The following is a 27,007-nucleotide window of genomic DNA, read 5'->3' on the forward strand; positions in this document are numbered from 1 at the left end:
GGGAGCAATGATACTGAAGAACTAAGAAGAAACAGCCAAAGCCATGGGTGAAAAGGGGAAGAGAAGAGGCTTTCAAGAAGAAGGAGTAATAAATAATGATCCTAATGAAAACCACAAGGTAGTATAAGAACCTTAAATGCCACTTTGAAATAAAGAAAGAAAGATTTATACTTTGAGTAGTTCAGTTCTAAATGTATTTCATAGCTTTATAATTCTTTAAAATTCTTATGGCACAGATACCTAACACCAGGAGGTATGTACATACATCATCACCATTATTATACAAGAAATATAAACATTAAAAGTGTACCTGACATTATTCGTAATAGCCAAAGAGTGAAAACAACCCAAGTATCCATCAACAGATGAATGGATAAACAAAAGGTGGCATATCCAGACAATAAAATATCATTCGATCCTTAAGAGGAGTTAAGAACTCAAACATACCAAATATGGATGAATCTTGAAAACATTACGCTAAGTGAAAGAAGCCAGTCATAAAGGACCATATGTTATGTAATACAATTAATATGAAATGCCAAAATAAGCAAATCTATAGTGATAGAAAGTAAACTGGTGGTTGCCAGGGTCTAGGGAGAAGAAGGAACGGGCAGTGACTGCTAATGAGTACAGGATTTCTTTTTGGGGTGATGAAAATACTCTAAAATTGATTGTGGTCACGGCTATACGACTCTGTGAATATACTAAAAACTACTAAATTGTGTGCTTTAAATGGGTGAATTGTATGGTATGTGAATTATATCTCAATAACACGGCTACCAAAACAAGTATATGAGTCAATAAAAGTTTCATACATCCTTTGCTTAGGACAGCAATCCTGTTAGCACCCATAAACATAACTCTAAAGTCTAAATGAATGCTCAGTTCTCAATACAAATTCTGTGTTGCCTTCGCTTGTGAACACTAGCCTCTTACATAAACCAGCAGATGAAACACCCAGCGTGGAGAGGGCTTTAATATTAGTTCCACATCACAATAACAACCTCTGTTGCAGAGCCAGTAACAAGCCAAAACCCCAGCTTCACTGCCCACCTCCCCACCTCACACAAAACGTCTGCCTGTCCATTCTCTATCTTGAATACCTACCCTCCCAAACCATGGGCATAGCTATGCTAGCTGAGTCCTTGCTTACTGGCAAGGACACTCAGGATCGCTTTCAGAAAGCAAAGGCTGGGCGCCTGGGTGGCTCAGTTGGTTAAGCGACTGCCTTCGGCTCAGGTCATGATCCTGGAGTCCCTGGATCGAGTCCCGCATCGGGCTCCCTGCTCGGCGGGGAGTCTGCTTTGCCCTCTGACCCTATCCCCTCTCATGTGTTCTCTCTCATTCTCTCTCTCTCAAATAAATAAATAAAATCTTAAAAAAAAAAGAAAGCAAAGGCTGAGGGAGGGGCACTCACCCACAGGAGCAACTCCCCAGAAAACAGACACAACCGGCCCCAACACACACATCACCCTCCTGCACACAAGGCCTTCTCAATCTGGGTGGTTGTTTTTTTTTTTATTTTAAACTGCATCTACAAAGATTTTTATAGTTGGGTTTCAAATTCCCTCAGTTAGCAGTTATAGGTTTTGATCTGTTCCTAATTATGGAAAAGAATCCTGGGATTGGTTCAGAGTGAAGGAACTTGAGTTTAACGTTACCATTTTTAAAGCACCAAGGTTTACATGAATTCTGAGTAGAGAACTAGATTTCCTCAGTTATTTTGCTTTAAAAAATGAGAGTCAGAGACAAAAAGGCTTTTGCCTGCACTGAAAGCCATACTAAAATTTAACCAAATGGCCTACGCTGCACTCTATTCTCTCCCTTCAATGAGTCTCTACATTTATACTGAATCTGGATAGTCTCTAAGTGTGCATGGGTGTGTTTTAAGAGCGAACTGCATCTAGGAAAGCTCAGGCTCTGAGATTAAGAGCAGTACAGAAAGGCAAAGCTCCCTCTGTTGAGCATACCACTTCATGTGCCCAGGAAGACGCAAGCTCAGCCCTCCACAGGCACACCCCCACATACGGTCCCAAGTACAGAGATCCGGTGTCATGTGAAGACACCGAGAACACACAATGTCACAAATCTAGTCACGCTGCCTGCAAATACTACAGTTAGTTGTACCAAAGAGCAAAAAGACACAGTTCAAACAGAACTTACCTGCTTGTTCAAGGAGAGCTTGGCAAGCTAAGTGGTGAGCATGCCATAGTTTATTTTCGAAAGTGCTCCTGAATACAGCTTTCTTAAGTGGATCTTATTCAAGTAAGTGATCTAGCCCGGGTAAAGAGCCCCCGAAAATCAAGCAGCAAATCAACATCTCTTTGACTCTTAAACTTAAAATTAGTACTTTAAAAAAGTAAGTGTGGGGAAGAGATCCCTCTAGAAGGAAATGCTCTAAAACCATTTCAGTGGCTTTCAGAGGGTGGAGCAACAGAGTATTGGGAGGAAAAAAACTAGAACTCAGCATTGGCAACAGCACGACTATCTCCAGCATAAGAGCCTGTTTATAGGCACAGAGCCCTCTTTTCAAATGGGAAAAGTGTCAGCAGTATAAGTTAAGATTTTCACTAAGAATCTTAAAAATGTTAATCATTTTTCAGCTATACACAACAAAGTCTGAAGTTCAGATTCAGAAATAATAAGGTATGTCAGTATGAAAATAATCTCAACTTAAAACAAGCCAAGAAATAATATTTACTAGACCTCAAATCAAGTATTTTATGAAATTGGATAGTGTTAGATGTTACCAAATTGAAATTGTCTGACTGGAGCCTAGAGTTCAACCTTTATGGGGTCAAACAACCTAAATCCCTGGTTGGCACCTAATACTCCCTTTACCTTGGTGTTGTGTACGCTCTATAATCCCTCCCCTTGAGTGTGGGTGGGCCTGACCCAATCAGGTGAATGTATTTATTTATTTGTTTATTTTTAAACACAGGGCCTGAACTCATCACCCTGACATCAATACCTGAACCGAGATTAAGAGACACTTAACCGACTTAGCCACTGAGGCGCCCCCAGATGACTGTTTTTAAAAGAGGTTCTTGAGGTCAATCAGGAAAAATCAGAAAAAGTTGAAACTTCAGTAGATATATCTGTATTTTTGGTCAAAAGTTTTAACTTTTAAATGTTATAGAAATGGAATCATACAGTATGTAAATTTCTAAGATCCCTGCCCCCAACTCAGCAAAATTTTCTTGGGATTCATCCAAATTGTTGTATCAATAGTTTGTTTCTTCTTACTGCTGAGTGTTACTCCATGATAGAAAATAAATAAATAAAATCTTCAAAACTGTGGCCAGTTTGCAGACTGCTGGGGGTCGGTGCTGCAGGACTGTTCCCAGGCTGCAGAGACTCTTCCCCGTTGTCTGCCCAGCTCGGCTCCACAATGCCGGTGGACCTCAGCAAGTGGTCCGGGCCTTTGAACCTGCAGGAAGTGGACGAGCGGCTGCAGCATGCGCTGCAGGTCAAATACATCAGGACAGAGGTTGACAAGCTGGTCAAAGTGCTGACACCCACCCAAATTAAGAACCGGCCTGCCAGTATTGTGTGGGATGGCCTCGTTCCAGGTAAACTCTACACCTTGGTCCTGACAGATCTGGATGCTCCCAGCAGGAAGGACCCCAAATACAGGGAATGGCACCATTTTCTGGTGGTCAACATGAAGGTCAACGACATCAGCAGTGGCAGAGTCCTCTCCAATTATGTCAGCTCTGGGCCTCCAGATAGATCTGACACAGGCCTTCACCACTATGTCTGGCTGGTTTATGAACAGAATGGGCCACTGAAGTGTGACGAGCCCATCTTCAGCAACCGATCTGGAGACCCCTGGGGCAAATGCAAAGTGGCATCTTTCCACAAGAAGTACGAGCTTGGGCCACCGGTGGCTGGTACGTGTTACCAGGTGGAATGGGATGACTATGTGCCCAAACTCTATGAGCAGCTGTCTGGGAAGTAGGGGAATGCTAGGAGACAGAAACCGTCCTGGAAGTCTCAACCAGTGTTCTCCAGTTCAGTGATGCATGTAGATTTCTCAGGTGAGGCCTGAGCAATCAGATAATGGTTTAGAGTGACTTTTCCTTCTGCCTGTCCTTTATAATTCTAGAGGGTCACGCCTCCGTTTATGTTTTGATCACATCTGAATGCTATTTTGGGGGATATTTTGGTACTGTGTTGGGGTCATCAATTCTTTTTTTTTTTTTAATATTTTATTTATTTATTTGAGAGAGAGAGAGAGAGAGAATGAGAGAGAGAGAGCATGGAGGGGGAGGGTCAGAGGAAGAAGCAGACTCCCCGCCGAGCAGGGAGCCTGGTGTGGGACTCAATCCCGGGACTCCAGGATCATGACCTGAGCCGAAGGCAGTCACTTAACCAACTGAGCCACTCAGGCGCCCGGGGTCATCAATTCTTAATATAAGAATAGCAAACCAGAATTTAAAGAAATAAAAATTCAGATAAAAAGACCAGGTCTATAGTAATAGAGGAGAGCGTCAAAGAATCTTTAAGGGAGGTTTAAAAAAAAAAAAAAGATTCATTGCCTCTGCTTTGTGAGCCTGAGTCTGGAATTGTGCATGAGGGCACTTCTGGGTCGTGTTTTCACGGCTGTGTCTCTCACCAAGACAGCCAGAGGCTGGCATGTGCACTAACCCCCAACGTGGTACATCTCGGACTATATTACTAGGGATCAGTGTCTTGTTCTAGCTCCTCTGAAGAGCAGTACTGGGAAGAGCAACAGGGAAAGTGGCTTTGTAATTAAGACACAGCCATCTAGAGCGCCTGGGTAGCTCAGCCATTAAGCGTCTGCCTTCAGCTCAGGTCATGATCCCAGGGTCCTGGGATCGAGTCCCACATTGGGCTCCCTGCTCGGTGGGAAGCCTGCTTCTCCCTCTCCCACTCCCCCTGCTTGCGTTCCTGCTCTCGCTATCTCTCTGTCAAATAAATAAAATCTTAAAAAAAAAAAAAAAAAAGACACAGCCATCTAGATGAGCTGCAGGGCTGCGTGAGGCCATTGTCAGAAATCCCTAAGTCTGTGTCTGTGGAAGTCTTGTCTATAGAAAAGCCGATCTGGAGTTGCGGATTATTGTGTTAATTCTGCTGTTTGCTTATAGTTAAATAAAAAGAAAAACATTGTGTGGATGAAAAAAAATCTTAAAAAGTGTTAAAAAAAAAAAAACAAGTCAAAGGATGCAACTGAGAAAGAAAAGGACATGAAAGGACTCAGTTAAAAAAAAAAGATGTATCCTGAAGATAAACCTTTATCACCGGAGTCCTTATCAGAATCAGATTATATTGAGGCGGTATGGGCAAAAAAGAAGAAAAGCAGTGAAGAATGAGAAAAAGTAACAGTAAGGGCGCCTGGGTGGCTCAGTTGGTTAAGTGACTGCCTTTGGCTCAAGTCATGATCCTGGAGTCCCGGGATCGAGTCCCACATCGGGCTCCCTGCTCAGCAGGGAGTCTGCTTCTCCCTCTGACCCTCCTCCCTCTCATGCTCTCTTGTCTCTCATTCTCTCTCTCACAAATAAATAAAATCTTAAAAAAAAAAAAAAAGAAAAAATTACAGTAAGAAAAAGCAAAAAAGAAAAAGCAGCATAAAAAACAGGATAAGGAAAAAAAGATGGCTGCAAGTTCAAGTCCTGACTGGTCATAACAAGAAAAATCAGGATTCCTTTATAAAGAAAGTGCAACGTCTAAGGAAATTTCAACTGTAAGAATTAGGACATAATTACTAAAATGCATGAATGTTCCTGTTTTTAGAATTAGTCCTGGACTATTCAGTAGCCACGTGGATGCCACTGTGTGAAAGGGCCATAATTGTTGCCTGCTGCTTGAACATCTATTTTTTTCCCTTCCAGTGCTTAACAACTCCGGGAGATATTACACTGCAGTTGTGCTAGTGGTTAAGATATTTGGGGATAGGGGCGTCCGGGTGGCTCAGATGGTTAAGTGTCTGCCTTCAGCTCAGGTCATGATTCCAGGGTCCTGGAATCGAGCCCCGCATCGGGCTCCCTGCTCAGCGGGAAGCCTGCTTCTCCCTCTTTGTCTGCCTCTTCCCCTGCTCATGCTCTCTCTCTCTGTATCTCTGTGTCTCAAATGAATAAATAAAATCTTTAAAAAAAAAAAAAAGATATTTGGGGATAAAGTTAACATTGCTGACTAGAAGTATCTCATGATAAATTAACAGAAGTTGAATCTGGATACATCATTAAGGTATAATCAGAAATGATCAGGTGACTCTAGAGCACATTTTTGTAACAAACTATAGAAATGATCCCTGAAAGTAGAGTCTTAGATAACATTTTTGAAATAGGGATCACACTGATATTTCAAAATCCTTACTCTATAGATAAATGTATTTTAATTTTTCCCCTTCTATACTTTTATTTACCTGGGGAAGGAGCTTTTGCGGGGGGGCTGCTAACTCTTCAGCTAGCAGAAGAGCATGCTTTTTATCCTCACACATCCTACTTCTGCAGACACAGTAGCCATGCCTCATGGGGAGGGCAGAGCTGGGTACAGCACTCTTGCCATCGGACATCCTTGGACTCTGTCATTTGCTACTTTAAGTGAACCAGAGAAATAGGCCTTTGCAGAATGACAGAGCCCCAAAGGCTCTGGAATTTACCTCCACTTCAGTAATGCTGAATGTTTTTTAGCATTAGGAAGTGTTATAACGTTTGAATTAATTTTGACTACACTTTGACTTTGGAAGGGAATCATTTCAAATAGATACTGGTACTTTTTGAAATTGATTGCCAAAAATTCTAAAATGCATGTTTTATAGTGTTAGGTTTTAACTAGTCAGGAATATTTTATGTAACCAGTGATAGTTATTTTTGTTTGGAATTTGGTTTAGGTTGTAATGTTTAGCTTTTATTAACTCCTTATTCCTTGCTGTATTTAATGGCATACTTGCCAAGATACCTGGCATGTAAAACAAACAAACAAACAAAACCCCCACAAGGCTTTTGGGGTGCCTGGGTGGCTCAGTCATTAAGCGTCTGCCTTCAGCTCAGGTCATGATCCCAGGGTCCTGGGACTGAGTCCCGCATGAGGCTCCCCGCTCAGCGGGGAGTCTGCTTCTCCCTCTACCCCTCCTCCCTGCTTGTGCACTTGCACTCTCTCTCGCTCTCTCTCTCAAATAAATAAATAAAATCATTTAAAAAAACAGGCTTTTGATTTTTTTTTTTAAACAGCTTCATACTGAAGCTGAGACTTACCATAAACAAGTTGAGTGGCAGGTCTGGTATGCTATGTCTTGTTACAAAAAGCTACTGCCAAAATCTTAGTAAACACAATATTTTAAAAAGTTGTCTTTGTATATTCATAACAAAGTATGACAAGTGAGAATTACATTATGCTCTTCCTGTGTCATATTTTACTAAAAATTTGTATCTCGTCGCTCCTGTTGAATTGTTTACTAGTAATGTTAAACAGAACTGATAAATCATTTTTACTTTATATTTTTATATAATCAGGTAACATGAAATATAATTTGATGTACAATTTTGCCTGTTACAGAGGGCGTGCATTATAGTGGTATATACACAAAACATTTTGGCATGACAAGAGGCTGAATAAATAGCTATTTCACTTTAAAAGGAAAAGGCTGTGATCCCTAATAAGTTGATTTTGTGTAAGATGTGATGATTAGGCCGAAGTTCATTTATTTGTCGATGGTTGTCCAATTGTTCCAGCACCACTTATTTGAAAGGCTATCCTTCTTCCACTGAATTGTCTTTGTTCCTTTGTCAAAAATCAGTTGGACACATTTATGTGGTTCTGTTTCAGGGTTCTTTTCTATTCCTTGATCTGTGTCTATCCCTCCACCAATAACCACAAAGTCCTGATTACTGTAGCTAAACAGTAAGCCTTAACATTGTGTACAGTGATTCCTCCCACATTATTCCTCTTTTCCACACCTGTTACAGCCATTTTAGAAGCTCTGCTTTTTTGTATAAATTTTAGAATAAGCTTGTTTATATCTTCAAAAAAAATCTTGCTGTGTTATTTAAAATTTTTAATAATTGGGGATGCCGGGGTGGCTCAGTCAGTTAAGCGTCTGCCTTCGGCTCAGGTCATGATCCCGGGGTCCTGGGATCGAGTCCCACATCAGGCTCCTTGCTCAAGGGAGCCTGCTTCTCCCTCTGCCTCTGTCTCTCCCCCTGCTTGTGCTCTCTCTCTGACAAATAAATAAATAAAATCTTAAAAAAAAATAAAGATTTTTATAATTGGGTCAAAAATATTTAAGATAAAATTTACTGTTTTAAGCATTTTTAAGTATATGATTCAGTACTTAAGCACAGATGCTGCAAAGATTAAAGAACAGTGTGAATACCTTTGTGTCAATACATTTGAAAAAATGAAATAAATTAATGCCTAGAAAAAATTATCTTAAATGACTGAAACAGAAAGAGAAAACCCAAGATATCCTACAACTTTTAAAGAAGTTGAATCAACAGTTAAAAAAAACTTCCACAAATAAAAAATACTAATGATTTTACAAGGGAGATCTATTAAGTAAGTATTCAAGGTTCACATAATTCTAATCTCATATAATCTCTTCCAGAAATGAGAAGAAATCTCCTCAATTTATAATTATTAAAGGTTAGTTTAACCTTGATACAAAAATGCAACAAGGACAGCAAAAGAAAACTAGATGAATGGTGGTGGCATTCAGAGAAAGGAAGCATGGGGTTTGGGGCTAAGGTCACAAGAACGACTACGTGCCGACAGCAGGAGCTTGTGATTGTCCAGTTAGAGATGTCTAAGCAGCGACCGAGAATACTGGTCTGGAGCGCAAGGAGAAGCTGGGCTGGAGACAGAACTGAGAACCACCCGTACAGAAAGAGCACCGGGGGCGCCTGGGTGGCTCAGTCGTTAAGCGTCTGCCTTCGGCTCAGGTCATGATCCCAGGGTCCTGGGATCGAGCCCCACATCGGGCTCCCTGCTCCGCGGGAAGCCTGCTTCTCCCTCTCCCACTCCCTCTGCTTGTGTTCCCTCTCTCGCTGTCTCTCTCTCTGTCAAATAAATAAATAAAATCTTTAAAAAAAAAAAAAAAAGAAAAAGAAAGAAAGAGCACCGTAAGTCCTTTAAGCGGGATGGAATTACCCAGAGAAACTGTGTGGGATGAAGACAAAAGAGAACCAATGCCTGATTCCCAGACAACCTCAATGTTTAAGGAAGGAGATTCCCTAAAGAGTCTGGCCAGAGAATCAGGAAAAGAAAGGACCAGGAAAGCAAGAAAAACAGCGACTCCAATCACTCTGAGAAGGAGAGGAGAGTGGAGAATTTGGTGACTGGCATCTGCTAAGACACAACAGTTTCAGGACGTGGTGAGGGAAGGAGGCACCACGGAAGGCTGTTGGATGAGTGGGTAAGAGGAAGCACAAACAGGGAGCCAACACTAGAGAAGGCTGGCTGAGAAGGGAAGCAGAATGTGTGTAAGATCAAAGGGAAGAGCAGACTAGAGGATGAACACATGGGTGGACCAGCTAGAAAGAGAAAGGGAAGCAGTTGGTGAGAAAAAAACAACACAGAGCCTATCCCCACATTCCAGGAATGAAAAGATTCTTCTGGAAAGATTCTTCTTTAGTCACAGTCCCAAGACATGAACACACAATCACCAGGACTCGGTTTCAAGCCCCCCCTAACTGATCAGTGACGACTTGCTTCTGAGAGTCAGCAAACGGCCTCAGACCAGGCCCGTGACCATGTTTCTATGGCTAACGCTGCACCAGTCCCTGAAGGTCCACCCTGCCCTGGATTCCACATTCACCCAAAACAGAGAAGGTAAAATTGAAAAGTACTCAGGCAAGGCCTGGAGGACACAGTGGCAGCTGACAAAGAGCAGAAATGAGGCCATGGGTCTTAGATAAGAGGGAGTCCATGGATCCCCTGTGAACTGAGAAAAGGGTGGAAGTTGATAACATCGGCGGCAGCAGCAGGTGACCTGCCTTCAGGTCACATACACAAAACTCTGTGATGTGGAGAGGCTACGTGATCTGTGTAGGAGAGGCCAGGACTCACACAGCGCCCGTGCTCGCGCATGCAACCTTACGCGGCTGCTCACTCCACTCCATCCTATCTTTACATTCTGACAGCAGCTGCAGCATCTTGCCATATGACACTTTCCACACTCGGGCTCTCATCAGTGTGGTTCATGAATACCCACCTGACTCATTCCAGAACTGAAGCTCTACAGGCTTTTACATGGGAAGTGCTCAGTGAAGAAATGAATCCAGCTGCAACTGCCAAACTTGTTACACGCCAACTTGCTTTCAAAAGGGCTTGTAATTCTCTTTAAGTGATTTAAGCCACCCCTACCACAGCCTTCTTTATGGTGGTCATGGGCTCAGCACTCCTTTGCCATAGATACCACGAAGGCCGAGCAGTATCGTACACCTCATTTACCTCAAGGTCCAAATTAGTGGAGTTAGTCTCCACTGAAAAGATTTCGCTATGTCTGCAGGTTGAGACCAAAAAGTACTTCTTACCTGAATTTTGATGGGCCAGGTAAAATTACTGACATAAACGAAGAAAGTGATATTTGGGTGGTTGCGAAAATCAAACTTCTCATTAGAGAAGCTATCTTTGTACTCCTTAATGTTGGTTTTTGAAACAACAGGCATCTCTTCTCCAGCCTGGGTTCCAGCTGTCAGGAAGAAAAGAATGAAATACAAGGGTCTTTTTTGGGGGGACAGAATCTGCCTTCATTAATAATGACAACAGTTAGCATTTACTGAACACTTACTACGTTCCAGGAATAGCCTGTAAGAGCACAAGCTCATGTAATTCTAACAACAATTCTTACTATTCTCATTTACAGATCAGGAAACTGAGGTTTGGAGAAATTAAGTAACTTGGTTCAGGTCACACAGCCAGCAAGAAGCAGAGCTGAGATTTGCAGTGGGAGGGCTGATATACAAGGCTGTGCCCTTAACCAGAATAGTTCTGCCAGGAGTCTCTGCGGCTCCTCTCCACTTAAACAGCCGACACCTAGCTGTGAAAATACAGACACCAGTAGAATCCTACTAACAAGCAAGGACCTTCATTCTGCACGTAGCACTTCCAACTGCTTTGCATATCCCTTTTAGACCTGTTTGTCAGTGCTCCTGATCCCCAAACCAGGGACACTGATCGACTTCTCACTTCCTAATTAGCAGTGACCTCATGTCTCAACAGCAGCAGGGAAGGAGTCACCCAGTCCCTTCTGCTATCAGCTACAACTGTATTTAAATCCCCCCAATCTGGTATAAATTCATGCTATTCCCAAACAGTCCTTCAACATTCCATTTTCTCCCTCAGCCTGGAATTCTGGTGTCTACAAAGATTCGTAAAATAGATTTTTAGCATGTCTGCATTAAATATTGTGACTGGAGCCCAGACTGCTGGGTCCTCATTGAGACAATCATTGAAAAGCATTCACATGCTCAGAGATGTTGCCCTTCTCCCAATGTTCTGACAATTCAGACTTTTTTCTTAAAAGTGTCTCCTCACTGCAAGTTTCAGAACCTTTTCTGAATTCCACACAATCTTAAAAGATGATAAACATAAGATGTGCAAAGGTAATGCTTAATTTTGTTTCAGTCTAACTGGTGCTGTTTTGACCAAAAATCAATACTGGAAGAGAATCGATAAGGAAGCACGGTTACCATCCAGTGAGAAACTGCTGGGTTTCAAGCACTACGGACTACTTTTTTATTGTCTCATTTCAGTCTCACTATGCTGTGCACGGCTAGGTGTTTCTACCATCCCTTGTATCCACGAGCAAACCGGCTCAGAAAGCTTAATCAGCCCAACTGCACAGTTCAGCACGGTTGGTAACGGGCAGAGTTCAAACCCACGTCTGTCGGGTCTGTCGAGCTACATTTGTAAGTGCTACATCAGGCCCGCCTGTCACTTCCTCAGTACATCTTCTGCCCAGATGGTCTTCAGTGAATCGTAGCAAGATAGACAAGAGAGCAAACACTATGCTCTTAGAGCTCGATTCAATTCCCAAATTACACCTCCCTGTACCTACCAAGATCTCATTCTAAATATTTCCATTTCTCACTTCTGAGGCCTGGATGGGGCCGACGGTGGGAGCGCCAGAGCAGGGCTGCAGCTAGTGTCATGGGCAGCAGGGGGGGGGGGTGAGTGTGCACTGAGCCTGACACGACCGGAGGCGCATGCCTGTATGACCTGATTCAATCGACACAACAATTCTAGGAGGTAAGTATTGCTGTCTTCTCTTTGTGACAAATAACGCTAAGGTCTAGAGACGGGTTTTGACACTTGTTCAAGGTCTCCCAGGTCGTAAGTGGCAAAAGTAGGTTTCAAACCCATCTGTCTGTCTCCAGAGCCCTCTCTCTCAACAACTACACGTATTTCTCAATCTACTACCAATCTACTCCACTTGGAAGGTCTTCTTCTAGGTATGTCTTTACCTGAGAAGCTGGCGGCCCAGGTGATGTTGAGGTTGAAGTTTTTGGAGGCATTGATGAACATGTCCAAATCCCTGTTTTGCTGAAGAGCGGTGCAAATAGTTAGAAAATTAATTACAACAGTTTCCAGATTTTAAAATAAAGTAGCAATTAAATTTTACTACTCTCAATTTTCTTAACTACAAAACAGATATTTTACAATGTCTTCAAAGAAACTCACACTTAGTAACATTTCTAACCAATACAAGCAATATAACCCAAGTAAATTTCATTTCTCTCTCATAAATGTGTATGTAATTTAATGCTTTATCAAATGCCTAACTCCATGAGAAAGTATGTTTTAAAAAGCCCCTGACCAGAGCACAACAACTTTAATCCTATGACCCATGTTAGGGGAGTCAGCCTCCTAAGGATCCTCTGGGCAGCTGTTTCCAAATGTCTGGAGAGCCCATGCTGATAAATAAACACTGAATCAAGACCTCAATTTATGTGTATTTATAAATTAAAGCTATGTACTTCTGAGCTGATAGATTACATATCCTATAAAGTTCTCCAAAGTGGAAATGGGCTCCCTGCTCAGCAGGGAGTCTGCTTCTCCCTCCGGCCCTCCCCCATCTCATGCTCATTCTCTCTCTGTCAAATAAATAAATAAAATACATTTTTTTAAAAAAGCATAAAAAGCTGAAATGAACTAACTTAAAAAATAATTTGACTGTATTCATTCAGGACTTAAAAAAACATTTTTCTCTCACTAAAAATTTTATTTCAAGAGAAATGATTGAATATTCTTTTTTTTTTTTTTTTTAAGATTTTATTTATTTGCGAGAGAGAGAATGAGAGACAGAGAGCATGAGAGGGAAGAGGGTCAGAGGGAGAAGCAGACTCCCTGCTGAGCAGGGAGCCCGATATGGGACTCGATCCCGGGACTCCAGATCATGACCTGAGCCGAAGGCAGTCGCTTAACCAACTGAGCCACCCAGGCGCCCATGATTGAATATTCTTTACTAGCTTTGAAAATCTTATTTACCACTTGGAGATACAACAACTCGAAGAGCTAGTGTAGTTTATTTTGATTCTTGGTTTTAATGACTGAGAAAGACCTCTCCAGGAAATGTGTTGAGTCGACAGGTAGAAGCGTAGCACCGCTGGTGACACTAGGGAAACTATAATACGGATTTTTAGTTTTCACTGAAACTTGACTAATAAATCTCTTTTCTTGTGGTCAAAGAATTATTTTTGCAAATGAATCAGATGTTGTATTTTTATATTTCACAAATGGATCCAATCCTGCTGAAATTCTTTATCTTGAAAGGCCAGAAAACAAGTCAGAAGAGTAAGATTTTTAAGGGGGTTGTTTTGATGGTATTTACAGCACAAAATCTTAACAGTGGAAACATTTCTAAATAGCCGTTTTCAAAATGTGATCTCCAAACCAGGAGTTTCTCTCCCAAAGCAGTCAGTTACCTTCTTGTTTACTGATATAACCTCACCCTCCTCTTGCAGGGACAGCTCAAGTGTTTATTTTTTTTTAATATTTGGTGGAAGAACACTACTGACAATTATTTCTTTCCATAGAAAGGATCAATAAACTTGATATCCTGGTGCTTTTATAAGAGACAGAACATACATCTTGGATAACTCTATTAAATACTCTGTTGTAAGATAAACAGGGAACTCCAGAGAAGTCAAAAGATTTTCATGGTCACTCACCACATTAAGAAGTACTACCAGGAGTCTATTATGTTTATTTAAAATAAAGTTAACAACATCAATTACATCCTGAAAGACTGAGTACTTCAACCAATGCTTATGAATAAGATATTAAATAAATTTCATGTGTGGTACTTTTGCTATAATCTTATCCTAATTTTTTTTTTTTAATTCTAGTCAACACAGCCATTCAAATGATATGATATAGTCTGTCCACATAATATTTTCATTTAAGTTCATCTATTATTTTTACTTAAATTCACTCTCTAGTACATTTCTTCTTAATTTTATCATTAAAATGGAATATAAAAAACAAATCTTACTTTCATTTAATTGTAAACATCCTGCACTCTGGATTTTGTTCTTCTACTACTTTATTTATATTTTAGATTTAGCAAAGCTTGTTAACAATAACATTTGTTAACAAAGGAGCACAACCTGGCTCACTGTCATATTATTTTCCATGTATTATTTGTCATGTTTATGGTGACAGGAATTTTGTAATGTTAAGTGGCTTTGTGCATGTTGATGAGAAATAAGAAACCTTCAAGGAGGTTCCTAAATAATGTATCATCAAGTTTAGTAAAATTTCATTATGTACTGGAGTGGCCATTGAATGACTTTATATTTCATTGAAGAAACTCTACAGGTGTGTCTTCATGTTCTAGATGTTTCACTTTTAAATGTCATGCTATGTTGGCTCCCTTCTACCACCAGGTTGTACCTTATGTCAGGCTAGGATTCATCATTAATGAAAGTAGGTATAAATCCACATTTCAAATAGTCATCCTAATAATTCCAATTATTTCTGGTTAACTTCTTGTTGGACCTGACTACACCTTCGCAGTTTTTACCTCCTAACAAGGCTAACAACTTCCTGTAGGCACAGAAGTATCACCTCTGCAGCCTTCCTTGTATCGGTGGCATTAATTTCAAACCGCAGTTTCTTTGCAGGTACTTGTTAAGCCTCTGGTCTGTTTTGAGAGAGTAAATCTGGGCCCTGTCATATGCCCCTCTGACTGGGGAGGTCCCCTTGTAGTCCCCTCTCCTTTTCTGTAGGGGCTGTGATGGGCTGATGGGCAAACCAAGTATGTGTGGAGTCAGTGTCAGTCTGGGTGTCAGATCCTGGTAAATCTGAACAACACCATTCTTGCCTTTGAGATGGAGAGGAGATACAGTGTAGCTTCTAACATTTCTTTCCTGCACCTCTAAACACAGTCCTGTGTACTCCACTTTGGAGACCACTGCTAATGCTTCTACCCATAAAGATCAAGAAAAAGATCCACATGAATTCAAAACAAGCAAGAAAACTTTTAAAATCTTACTTCATCAGGCGTAGCCACAAAATTGATGGCTGTGTAATAGCGGTCATCTTCCTGGGATAGGCTGAAGGTGAACTGATAATCAATGAGAAGAGTATCTATGGAAAGAAAGAAATGTGTATTTAAAAATTAAAACAAAACAAAACAGAATAGATCTCGAAAGATACAGATTGATCTTCTTATAAATATTCAATAGGCAGGAAACACTTTTAGCTCACTTACACCTGGGGACTGGGTGGCTTTTCAAAGAAACTCAAGTCTGTGGACAATATCATTTTACTTGGAATAACCTATCAAACTCTCCTTATATCATGACCCTGGTTGAGATTTTAGGCTCCAACCTAAATCACCTACAAATATTAATTGTACCTCTATTACATGCTAGGTTTTGCTTAAGGATACAAAGCTATAAATTAAGGATATAAAAGGAACTAAGACTCTATGGAAAAATGGTTGATTCCAGGTCTGGAGCAAGGAATATGTGCCTTATCTTATTCACAAAAGCAAGAAAGCATTCAAAGACTAAGGTGATATAGCAAAAGAAAATAGCTTTAAAGAGAGCCTACTGGACAAAGATGGTATAGTTTTTTTTTTTTTTGTACAAAAGGGTGATTTTATTTAAGAACAGGGACAGGACCCGTGGGCAGAAAGAGCTGCCCAAAGATGGTATAATTTAATTCTAAAAAGTCTATTGTACAACTCAACAACCTGATTTAAAAATGGGACAGAGGAATTGAATAGATATTTCCCCCAAGAAGATATACAAATGGCCAGTAAGCACACAAGAAGATGCTCAACATCATTAATCATTAGGAAAATACAATCAGTTAAACCACAATGAGATACCATCTCATGCACAGTAGGATGGCTACTATCAAAAAAACAGAAGGTAAGTGTTGGTGGCGATGTGGAGAAACTAGAAACCTTGTGCACTGCTAGTAGGAATGTGAAATGGTGCAGCTAATGTGGAAAACAGTATGGTAGTTTCTCAAAAAATTAAAAATAGAATTACCAAATGATCCAGCAATTCTACTTTGGAGTACATACCCAAAGAACTGAAAGCAGGATCTTGAAGAGATATTTGTTCACCATGTTCATAGCAGCTAAACATCATAGCGATTATTCACAATAGCCAAAAGATGGAAGCAACCCAAAGGTCCATCAACAGTATACATAAAGTGGAATATTAAAAAAGAAGGAAATTCTGACATACACTACAACCTGGAACAACCTTGAGGACACTATGCCAAATGAAATAAGCCAGTCACAAAAGACCAGTACTATATGATTGTACTTATATAAGGTGCCTAGAGTAGTCAACATTATAGAAACAAAAAAACAGAATGGTGACTGCCAGGGGCTAGGGGAAGAGGGAAATGGAGAGTTGTTGATAAGTTTATTTTTAACTGTTTAAGAAACTGCCAAATGGTTTGCCAAAAGGCCTACACCATTTTATATTCCCACAAAGATGGATGAAGGTTGTGCATAAAGGTTCTAGTTTCCCATATCATTGCTAAAACCTGGTATTTGATATTGGCTTTATTTTTTCAAGATAGGTTACAATGTACCAGATTACAAAAAGTTCACTGATATGGTGGGGCCCCTGGTGCCTGGGTGGCTCAGTTGGTTAAGTCAGACTCAAAACCTGAGTCCAACTCTTGGTTTTGACTAATGATCTCAGCGTCATGAGACTGAACCCTCCCTCGGGCTCAGCAGTCAGTGGGGAGTCTGCTTGAGATTCTTTCCTTCTCCTTCTGCTCCCCGCGGCTATCTCTCTAAAATAAATAAATAAATCTTAAAAAAAAAAAAAAAAAAAGAATTGTTTCTGGGGGCACCTGGTGGCTCAGTCGGTTGAGCGACCAACTCTTGATTTCAGCTCAGGTTGTAATCTCAGGATGGTGGGACTGAGTCCCACATCTGGCTCCACACTCAGCATGGAGTCTGCGGGAGATTCTTTCTCTCCCTCTGCCCCCCCCGCTCGTGCTCTCTCTAAATAAATAAAATCTTTTAAAAAAAATTGTTTCTGACTTATATCCTAAATGTGAAATATGTTGAGCCCAACCAGGTAATGGCAAATGAAATTAAGTTTCAAGAGAACATAAATGAGGAAAGCCAGAGGTGTATCTCTGTATTCTCCCCTAATATCTGCTATGGATATAGTAACATAAACCACAACCGTAATTAACACAGCTTAAAATGGTGTTCCTATATGTGGTAAGTGTAATAGAATGGAAACACTTCCATGAATGGTTGCTATATTCTTAATAGCACTTACCGTTCTCAAACCATATTAAAGCAAATAACAAAGTTTTACTGAACTACTTTGCTTATAGACAAATATGAATTGCAAAAACACTTACAATAACATGTTCCTTTGAGAGGGTTTCCCTGGTATCGATTTTCTACCTCGCATCTAGGGGGATAAAATTGAAGATTATTTTCTATTGCTAGTTAAAACAAAATCTACATTCATCTTAAAACCAAGCAGATCCTTTTATATAAAACTACACCACAAACAAGCGTGAGTCAACGTAATCACATTCTTCACTGTCACTCAGATCAGGTAGGCTGAGGAGAGTCTGCGTTCATGTTGAGTACTGCCCACCCAGCAGTTCACACCACCCGCCAACTGATAAACATTTGCCAAAGCGCAGGAGACAAATCCAAATGTAATAAATCTGGATCCTACTTATTTTCATGAAAAACACATTTCCACTTCTGTGTGGACTAAATATTCCTCTAAAAGTGAAGTTAAAACATTTTTCAAATATTCATTTCTCACTTCCTTCCTATTCTCCCTGGATAAAACTGATCCTGCTCTTTAAAAATAAGAAAAGGCTAAACACCAAGAATCACTTTTTTTTTTTTTTTTAATTCCTTGAACATGGTTCACCAGTCTGGAGAAAAAAATAAGTTCTAGTAAAAAAAGAATCATTACTTTCCTGCACAAATATCATCTGTGAACATCAGCAAAACCCAGTCTCCCACTTCACAAGGCCATTTATACTGGTAGGGCCAGCAGCGAAGAGCTATTAAGAAAGTGGGGAAAGCCTGGGTCAAGCACTATTCCCAGATAAATAATACATGATATTGTGTCCTTGGATCCAGGGTGATTCTTAGTGCTTGCTTGTATCTAAATCTCTTGAAGAAAAAGTCTTTCACTGGACCTACACCTCGTTTCGTTATCGCATGCCTAACTGAGGGCAGGAGTGATTAATTTCGCTCTATTATATTGTTCTGTTGAAAGGAACCTAGGCCCAAAAGCTAAACTTAATTTTTGATTAGACATTTCTTCAAGGCATCATGAAACCAGTAAACATGCCCAGTGGTGTAAACTGTAAAATGTAGACAGAGCAATTCCTTCCTTGAACATCACGTTACTACCAGTGTTGAGAACAATGAAGTTTACCAATGATGTATCTGCTTGTCTCAGCTCAATGTTGTGATACTACTAAACTCTCTCTCTTAAGTCTCTTCTTGAGAGAATGAGTAAACCCGGAGCATGTGTTTTATGAGGTTTTCTAGTGAGGCAGACAAGTATATGTTTGTCGGGGCACAATCTCGTTTCAACTCACCAGGTCACTAAAAACAATTATTGCTAGTCCTGCTATTGATGGATAGGGAAACGGAGGCTCAGCTCAGTAAAGTGATTTGTCTCAAGAGTGCCCTGCTTCGTGGAGGCAAAGCCAGGGCTAAAACTCCATGTCTGTCTGACACTGTTGGCATCCTCATGGATGGGAACCTCAGACTCTTTCCTGGAAGATGTCTAACACACTTCACCAAGGAAAATGCTAGAACAGGAGGGAAGTGTTAGAGGCTGGGGATCATTTCCACTATCGGACAACCAAAATGCTAAAGAAAACGCTGTCCTGGAATACCAACTCTTCCAGCTCTTTCTCGGGAAAGAGTACAATCTCCTGATGTGACAAAAATTGAACAGTGGTTGAAGTTAAAAGACTGATCAAGTCAGCAATGCAGGAAATGTCAGTGTCATTCAAACATAAAAATGTGACCTAAAGAGCCACCAAGTAATTGCTGCTGAACCTCCTCAGTGTGGAGGCTGACCGAATTAGACCTGTCTGAAATAGAAAAGGCAGAATTTCAAATTCATCAACCCGGGGATCCACCCAGAGCCCAAGACAAAAGGGCACAGGGAAGGGGTGGCTCTTGTGGTCCAGCTGCTTCATAGTCCCTTGGCCTCCTGGGTGGTACAGACCCAGCTGGCCTGGCTGCCAGTCACTAAATCCAGGTGTGGCCTGTGGCAGGGGTCCCAGGAGTGTGGTACTCACAGCTGGCACTCGTCCCCCTTGACGCCCTTGGTGGTGCAGAAGCACTTGCCCGTGTTGGTGTTACAGAGCGATGCATGCCCATTGCACTTGCATGCTGGGGAGAAGAAAAAGGAATGGAAGTCACAACCGGCCTGAAAGATTACCACTATCATAGACTTTTCCTAAAACACATAATTTTATCTGAATCAGATTCAATAGGAAGGACAGATTAGAATGAAAGCATTTAATGGGTAAGATTCAAGTTTTCCAGCTAATGATTTATCTCAAATAATGTAAAGGCAACATTAAAAGAACCAAAGTCCAAGGACAGGAGGAAAGAGAAGGCTGGCTTCTACTGCCACCCGAAGCAACCATTATGATCTATTTCGATCTTCTCAATAGGCTGTTTTTCACTATTATGACTCTTTCATTCATTCAGTAAATATTTATGAAGCATCTCTAGTGTGCCAGGCGCTGGGCATGGGGGCACAGACACAGTCCCCGCCCCCAAGGAGATGCTCTGAGCAATAACCACTCCTGAGGGCGAGGCTTGGTCTGGCTGCACTCAGCCTCAGATGAGGGGCCTGCCCCACAAAGGCCACGTCTCAAATCCTAGCAGGGCTCAGAAGTGAGGTGAAATCACAGTAGCTGGTCAGTGTTTCAGAGGCCCCGCAGGACTTGCAGAAATGGGCACCCATGTCTCGGGGGCCTCGGGCATGGGGTCCTGTGCATAGTCCCCACCCAGTAATGCCAGGCACTGTGATTACTGTCAAACGGATGAAGTCCAGTCACAAGGAGTGGGAAAAATATTTTTACTAAAGACCTTTTAATCTGAGCAGGAAATGTTCTTTAAGAGTGGCAGGCAATGGCCGTAGAAGACTACTAATAACTGCCCACATTTCCTGAGTGCTCACTATGTGTTGCACACTGCTCTGACCACTTCCGTCTCAACCACCACCCTTTTATCCCCATTTTATGGATGAGGAAATTGAACCCCAGAGAGGTTAAGGGACATTCTGATAAAATGCCAGCTCTCTCCTGGTTGCTCTGGGATCAAATTCTCAAGGGCCAGGCTAAGGAATTTGGAGGTGGGATTTCGGGAGGAGGTAGAGATTTTCCTTTCTTATTTATTTTCCTGCTCAGAAACCGAAGGGTCTTCCCATTGGAAATAAGAACAAGCCAAAAAGCAGTTTGCCAGCCTCCCTGGTCATTTTAAAAATGTATTAATTTACGTTCTAACACTAAAAAGTCCTTGCTTACAGGAATTTATTTGACATGCATGGGAAAACAGAAGACTATTTAAATCTTTAAAATATACTAGACGTGGGGTGCCTGGGTGGCTCAGTCGGTTAAGCGTCTGCCTTTGGCTCAGGTCATGATCCCAGGGTCCTGAGATCCAGTCCTGCATCAGGCTCCTTGCTCACTGGAGAGCCTGCTTCTCCCTCTCCCTCTGCCTCTCCCCCTTGTTTGTGTGCTCTAATAAATTTTTAAAAAATAATAAATAAAAAAAAAAAAATATACTAGAGGTACTGAGGAATCCAGTTCCTGGTTAAAACCCCATGTGTGATTTTTTGGACTTGACCACAAGCCAAATCCCAGGCTTAGCCAGCAGGTCTCCTGTGCCCGGGGGCCATCTCTGAGGGGAGCTGTAGTCAGGGTCTCAGGCACCCCCACCCCCCAAGTCAGCCGTGTTCGGTCACACGCTTGTATTCCTAGTGCAGGCACCTTCGTTTCTGAGTCTCTTTATCTGGGCCTTGGGCAGACTTTCTTCGGGAGCCTTGCTGAGCCTCCTCAGGGGAAAGGGGGGGGAAGCCCTGAGGATGCGGTCCCCACTCTCAGTCCCCAGCACTTACCCCCCCTTCCCTCCCCTCTCCAGGGTCCGTGACAGGCTTTTGCTGGAGCCTTCTGTTCAGGGCTCTCCCCACCTCAGTGCTGATCCACCTGACCCTCAACCAGTATCCAGTCCAGGAGGGAAAGGAACGTGGGGACTCAGAGCTTTCTTGCGTTTAGGTTTAAGGCTCTTGCTTTACCACCACAGTAACTGATTAAAGGTTTAACTCTTCCATTTTCGGCTTGTTGGCGTTAACTGGCTACTCATACTTGGCAGCTCTGCTCACTCTCTCCCAGGCTTAGCTGAGCTCCTGAAAAGTATGACAAGAAAGGCAGTATCCAAAACCAAGTGGCTTCTGTCCTCCTAGATACTCAAGTCAAATCAAGGCACAGTGTTCCAGCTGGTTTGCAATCAAACCCTAAGGGATTTGACTTACGCTGACATCTCCCCCCGTTGGTGGGATCACCATAGAAGCCAGATATGCAGGTCTCGCAGTGCTTGCCTGTGGTCAGGTTCTCACACTTCTCACAGATACTCTGATTAATGCACTTGCTGTGGCCATTGCACTGGCATGCTGAAAGAGAAAGCATAAAAAAAAAAAAAAAAGGAAAGAAAGAAAGCGTTTTAGGGGGCCTGCCCCGTGGTAGAACAGGGTGGAGTAAATTCCACGAGATTTATTTGCAACTATCTATTTAATTCCTTATTACCTCTAAATACAAAACTACTAAAACTGGCACACTAAAAACGAGTTTGAGAAATAAGATCAAAACATCCATCCAATTTGCAACGACGTGGATGGAACTAGAGGGTATTATGCTGAGCGAAATAAGTCAATCAGAGAAAGATATGTATCATATGGTCTCACTGATATGAGGAATTCTTAATCTCAGGAAACAAACTGAGGGTTGCTGGAGTGGTTGGGGGGTGGGAGGGATGGGGTGGCTGGGTGATGGACATTGGGAGGGTATGTGCTATGGTGAGTGCTGTGAATTGTGCAAGACTGTTGAATCACAGATCTGTACCTCTGAAACAAATAATACATTATATGTTAAAAAAAAAAAAAAGAAGAAGATAGCAGGAAGGGAAAAATGAAGGGGGGGAAATCAGAGGGGGAGACGAACCATGAGAGATGATGGACTCTGAAAAACAAACTGAGGGTTCTAGAGGGGAGGGGGTTGGGGGAATGGGTTAGCCCAGTGATGGGTATTAAAGAGGGCACGTACTGAATGGAGCACTGGGTGTTATACGCAAACAATGAATCAAGGGACACTACATCAAAAACTAAGGATGTAATGTATGGTGATTAACATAATAAAATAAAAGAAAAAGAAAAAGAAAAAAAATCCATCCAGGGTTAGTCCAGGAAAATCAGAAATATACCACAGCAGGATGAAAGTTTACAGCCATTAAAAAAATAATTTGTGGTAGTTCATAAAAATAATGTATGTTCATGACAGTAAATTTGAAAAAATATACGGAAGAGGGGAAAATCATATTCAACTGCACCACGCACAGATCACTGTGCACATTTGGGATTTTTAGTTCCAGGAATTTATTTTTTCTATATAGTTTTACACAGTTGTGCTCATATTAATACACAACTTTGATTTTTTTTTTTTTACTTACAGCACAATTACTTTACCACATTATTTCATCCATCATAAACAAAACCTTAAATGGCAGAATGATTTCTATGAATCATAACAGCTATTTAACCATTCCCTTACATTCTGATATTGTTTGCTTTCAATTTTTCTTTTTTAGAAGAATAACCATCTTTATATATAAAAACATTCCCACAAGTGTAATTAATAAGATTCTTGATGCACATAGGACCTTACAACTAGAAAGGCATATGAAACCTGGACCTCTCGGGACTGCTCAGGACAGCTGTTTAGGCTGTGCACTGCAGACTCCAGTGGGGCCACCCACAGAGTGCACAATCTACACCATTGCAGGCAGAAGACCTGACTCTGCAAATCTGTCTTTTTCCCCCAGCTTTACTGAGACACTACTGACACGCAATATTGTGTAAGGAGTAGAATGCACTGATTTGATACACTCAAATATCGCAAAATGATTTCTACCCATGGCGTTAGCTAACATCTTGTCACATAACTACTATTTCTTTCTTGTGGTGACATGTCAGGTTTACTTTTTTAGCAACTTTTGCAGATCTCTCTTGGCTGATCAATGTGATACAGCTTTCCACCATTGTGGCAACTTTTCATAGCCTTGCACCTGTAGTTCACGCACCTGTTTCCTATCCCATCGCTTATGTATTTGACTTGTTCTATACAGGCTGTAACTGAAAGACTTAACTATGACTATAGCAGTCATTATTGCACCAAAAATACTTCAGAGGTGTGGGATATGCATGTCGTTCCTGTGAAGATGACCAGCTGTACAGATACCAAAAGGGAAAAACACAACACACACACACAAATGCAATACCTAAAATCATTTATCAATAAAATCTGTATTCTAGATAAAAAGACTAGAAACACGCTTCTCTCTCTCTTCCCCTTCAAAATCCCACTGAAATTATGGAAAAAAAATGTAAAAACAAGGATAAATCCATAGGAATATGGGGTAAGAGGAAAAGGTGTATCAGATGTATTGAGAGGTACTTCTGAATTACTGAGCAATTTCTAGAAATTATAAAACAGATGGTGTCAATCTGACAGAAAAAGGGAGTTGAGACATCTGTCTCCTAATGTAGAAGGAGGGGACAGTTAAAGTGACTAGATGCACTTTACCAACTGACACCTGAAAAATCCAGCTCAGGCTGGGAGACAGAACAGGCCCAGGACGTGCCTCCTGACCAGTTCCATGTCTGTTCAACCTCCCACCACATACAAAAATAAACCCAAAATGGCTTATGAACCTAAAGAAAAGAGAAAATCTATGGAACTTTAAAAAGAAAAGATAAGAGTAAATCTTTGTGATCTTGGGTTAGCTAGGCACTGATTTCTTAGACATAATACCAAAAGCACAGGGGATAAAATTTAGAACTTTTATGTTTCAAAAGATACCACCAAAAAAGTAAGAAGAAACCCTCAGAATGGGAGAAGGTATTTGCACATCATTTAGTCAATAAGAACTTGTATCTAGACTTCATAAAGAACTCTATGGGTCAATAATAAACAAATGAACAATTTAAAAATGGGCAAAGAGGGGCGCCTGGGTGGCTCAGTTGGTTAAGCATCTGCCTTTGGCTCAGGTCATGATCCTGGGGTGCTGGGATCGAGCCCTGCATTGGGCTCCCTGCTCCACAGGGAGTCTGCTTGTCCTTCTCCCTCTACCCCTCCCCCCTGCTCATGCTCTCTCTCTCAAATAAATAAAATCTAAAAAAAAGGAGAGAGAACTTTTTAAAGAATGGGCAAAGAATTCAAATAGAAATTTCTCCAAAGAAGACACAGATGGCCTGTAAGATGCTCAACTTTAGTCATTAGAGAAATGCAAATAAAAACCAGAGATACCATTTCTCACACACTACAACATCTGCAATTAAAAAACAAACAAACAAACCCCCCCCCCAAAAAAAACAGACACAAGTACTGATGAGCACGTGAAGAAGTCTTAACCTTTTCAGGCTGGCCAGTTAGGGTGAAAAATGGTACCGCTACTTTGGAAAACCCCATGCCCTTTATTCCTCATTCATACCCCCAGCCCCAGGTGATTGCTAAGCTCTTATTTGTCTCTCTATATTTGCTCTTTTTTGGACATCTCACATAAATGGTATCATATAATATGCAGTCTTTGCATCTGACTGCCTTTACATAGCATGCTTTTGAGACTCATCCGTGTCACAGACTACAGTACTTCATTCACCCCTTTTACCATTTAGCCGTATCCATCATACGAACGTATCACATTTTGTTTATCTATGCACCAGCTGACAGACACTGGGTTGTTTCCACTTTTGTCTATTATGAATAATGCTGCTATAAGCATTCACTGCAAGTTTCTGTGTGGACATATGTTTTCAATTCTCTTGGGTATATACTGGGCCATATGATAAGTCTATGTTTAACATTTTGAGAAACTGCCAAACTGTTTTCCAAAGTGGCCACACCATTTTACATTCCTTCCAGCAATGTGTGAGGGTTCCAATTTCCCGAATGTTGTTGAGCATCTTTTCCTGTGCTTATTGGCCATTTGTGTCTCTTCTTTGGAGAAATGTCTATTTCAATCTTTTACCCATTTCTTAATTGGGTTGTCTTTTTACTGTTGAGTTTTAAGAGTTCTTTACATATTCTGGACGTTAGATTCTTACCAGACACTGTATATGATTTGCAAATATTTTCTCCCATTCCATGGGTTGCCATTTCACCTCATATACTCTTGATATTAATAAAAATGCACAGACTTAAATACTTCATGAGTTAAACTAGTAGATTAGAAACAGAATGATAGATCCTTCGACATCTTAGGAAAAAAGGGAACACAGAAAATTTAATTCAATTTGAAGGGAAAAGACTGGTTTCTTATTTTGCATTTCCCTACTCTGTTTCCTTTTCTGAGAAAGACTTCTTTACATCCATTGCCCGCTTTTTCTTCTGGAGGGCAGAGGTTTGCATACTCAGGATGATAATCATTTATTACGTGCACTGCAGATATGTTCCCCCGCCTGTCTCTTGCCTTTTACCGTTGCTCACAGTGTTCTTTCCGTTACAGAAGTCCTCACAAAGAGCCTTGTTGTCAGTGGCACTGTCCCACTCTTGGAGATGTTCCTACCCACCAACCTCCTGGGGGTCTTTGCACCTGCCTAACCTCCCCCAGCTGTTCTGGAGGCCCATCAGCATATTCCTGAGTATTTACTGAAAGTCTGAATCAAAGGCCAGTTTCTCAGGACAGCATCCCCAGCAGGTGTAGACTCAGGCTTTAGGCCAACTCATGATCTATTCCTTCTGGCACCAACCACTGGAACGAAGGAGGGGAAGGGAGCAGAGGGAGAGGAGGGAGGCAAGGAGCGAGAGAAGGCAGATAGGCTTAATTTTTCCTCTTGCCAGAAGGGATAGGGACCTTTTCCCTCTCCCTTTTCTTAGAGCTTTTCAAGAAAACCTGTATTTACAAATCCTTTCTCTGTTCCTTTGATATGTATATGTATGTAAATCTTTTTTTAAAAAAAAACCCTCTTGTCAGCACAACAATCCAGGAATGTTTTTCTTAAGGCCCTGGGAGCCATCACTTTGAAATGTAAACATCAAGGAAGGCAGCACTCTATATTCCTATCACTTTGGGAATTCAGTCTGGGTGCATTTGTGCCGAAGTGTAACCATCTGCTTGCCATAAAGATAAAGGAATTTTTTTTTTTTATAAAGGCAATTAACTAACACAGGTGGCCACCCCAATTCCCAAGTAAATTCAGGATAAGCTATGAAAGAAGGTACAACAGGGCGCCTGGGTGGCTCAACTGGTTCAGCGACTGCCTTCGGCTCAGGTCAT

General features: G+C 41.3%; 2 protein-coding genes across 3 annotated transcripts in view; one reads left to right on the forward strand and one right to left on the reverse strand.

Moving 5' to 3' along the window:
- Window positions 1-27,007, reverse strand: part of ATRN (attractin) — a 156,758-nt gene that overhangs the window by 37,902 nt on the left and 91,849 nt on the right. For both annotated transcript variants that reach the window (XM_045885482.3, XM_045885483.3), the window contains exons 19-24: window positions 21,993-22,130; window positions 19,747-19,840; window positions 17,818-17,870; window positions 15,461-15,555; window positions 12,429-12,507; window positions 10,497-10,654 (exon numbers count right to left, since the gene is read on the reverse strand). In XM_045885482.3, coding sequence (XP_045741438.1) covers window positions 10,497-10,654; window positions 12,429-12,507; window positions 15,461-15,555; window positions 17,818-17,870; window positions 19,747-19,840; window positions 21,993-22,130 — 617 coding nt within the window. The remainder of the gene's footprint in view (window positions 1-10,496; window positions 10,655-12,428; window positions 12,508-15,460; window positions 15,556-17,817; window positions 17,871-19,746; window positions 19,841-21,992; window positions 22,131-27,007) is intronic.
- Window positions 3,329-4,032, forward strand: LOC123851608 (phosphatidylethanolamine-binding protein 1-like). Its single transcript, XM_045885484.1, has one exon. The coding sequence runs from the start codon at window positions 3,392-3,394 to the stop codon at window positions 3,959-3,961; it is 570 nt and encodes a 189-aa protein (XP_045741440.1). The 5' UTR covers window positions 3,329-3,391; the 3' UTR covers window positions 3,962-4,032.

The sequence above is a fragment of the Mirounga angustirostris genome, unplaced genomic scaffold (genome assembly GCF_029215605.1).
Source record: "Mirounga angustirostris isolate CCGP_5_RB_7025 unplaced genomic scaffold, mMirAng1.0.hap1 SCAF_10, whole genome shotgun sequence".
NCBI classification, from domain to species: Eukaryota; Metazoa; Chordata; class Mammalia; order Carnivora; family Phocidae; genus Mirounga; species Mirounga angustirostris.